Source organism: Solanum tuberosum, unplaced genomic scaffold (assembly GCF_000226075.1).
Source record: "Solanum tuberosum cultivar DM 1-3 516 R44 unplaced genomic scaffold, SolTub_3.0 scf00072, whole genome shotgun sequence".
Lineage (NCBI taxonomy): Eukaryota > Viridiplantae > Streptophyta > Magnoliopsida > Solanales > Solanaceae > Solanum > Solanum tuberosum.
In genome coordinates, this window is record NW_006238999.1 from 555,746 (window position 1) to 556,896 (window position 1,151).

Below are 1,151 nucleotides of genomic sequence, written 5' to 3' on the forward strand. Positions count from 1 at the left end.
AGGGGGGGGGGGGGGTGTGTGTTGTTCTTACAAGGTCCTTCCATGCTATTTCTTTATTGTAGATGACCGCAGCTCCAAGACTTCTAGCAGGGTTGATCCCTGTGCCAGTAATTGGGATTGTAGCCAAGTGGACCAAAAACACAGCAAATCCAATTGGTAGAGGTGCTAACACCTACAATATCATAATATACCATATACATTTTAGAAGTTTGACCAAATAGACTATCTTATACTTGGAAAATTTAAATCAGAGAATCTCTCATTTAGATAGTTCCAAATCTTGTCAACTATTTAACAATATAAAAAAACATAGGATTATTCAAGGTACGTTATACTATTATACTTACAGGAACATGTGAGTCTCTAGCATTCCTCTTAGAGTCAGTGGCTGATAAAACCGTGTAAACAAGAACAAAAGTTCCGATCATCTCCGCGGACCATGCAACGCCCTTAGTATAGCCGGGCGCGATCAAGTTAACGCCACCACCGTAATGTTCGTACTTAGATTTATAAATGGCCTTCACTAGAGCAGCACCACAAATGGCTCCCAAGTATTGAACTATAATGTACAATAGCCCTCTTATTAGGGATATTTTCCTTGAAAGGAATAGCCCAAAGGTCACTGCTGGATTAATATGACCACCTACAATAATCCCAAAAAAGTAAAATATCATAAAGTATATGTACAAATAATGTAGTAATATATACATGTTTGATTCTTATAGAGTTATATATCTGGTCAATAGATGCATGATATATACTTATATAGTTGTGTATATATACACGTTTAACATGTATTCTCACCTTATCAAATCAGTTAATTACATTTGCGTTTATATGGTTTGTTATAAATATAAGGGATAAGAGTCTGAAAAATACTCCAACTTTGATTGAATTTGCTGTTGCGATACTAAACTTTCATGAGGACCTATTACCTCCCTAGACTATTCAATACCGTATTTTTTACCCCCTGAACTATTTAATAGTGTATTTTAAAGGTAGGTATGTGCCCACGTGGACACAATACTATTTATAATTTTGCATTATTTTTTATGTCCACGTGGGCAAATATATATGTTTAAAATACGGTATTAAATAGTCTAGGGAGGTAATAGGTCCTTATGAAAGTTTAGTATCGCAACAGCAAATTC

General features: G+C 35.2%; 1 protein-coding gene across 1 annotated transcript in view; it reads right to left on the reverse strand.

Annotated features, from left to right (window-relative positions):
- LOC102589206 (probable aquaporin PIP2-2) overlaps window positions 1-1,151 on the reverse strand; it is a 3,769-nt gene that overhangs the window by 883 nt on the left and 1,735 nt on the right. The window contains exons 2-3 of the mRNA XM_006345744.2: window positions 348-643; window positions 32-172 (exon numbers count right to left, since the gene is read on the reverse strand). Of these exons, the coding sequence (XP_006345806.1) occupies window positions 32-172; window positions 348-643 (437 nt within the window). The remainder of the gene's footprint in view (window positions 1-31; window positions 173-347; window positions 644-1,151) is intronic.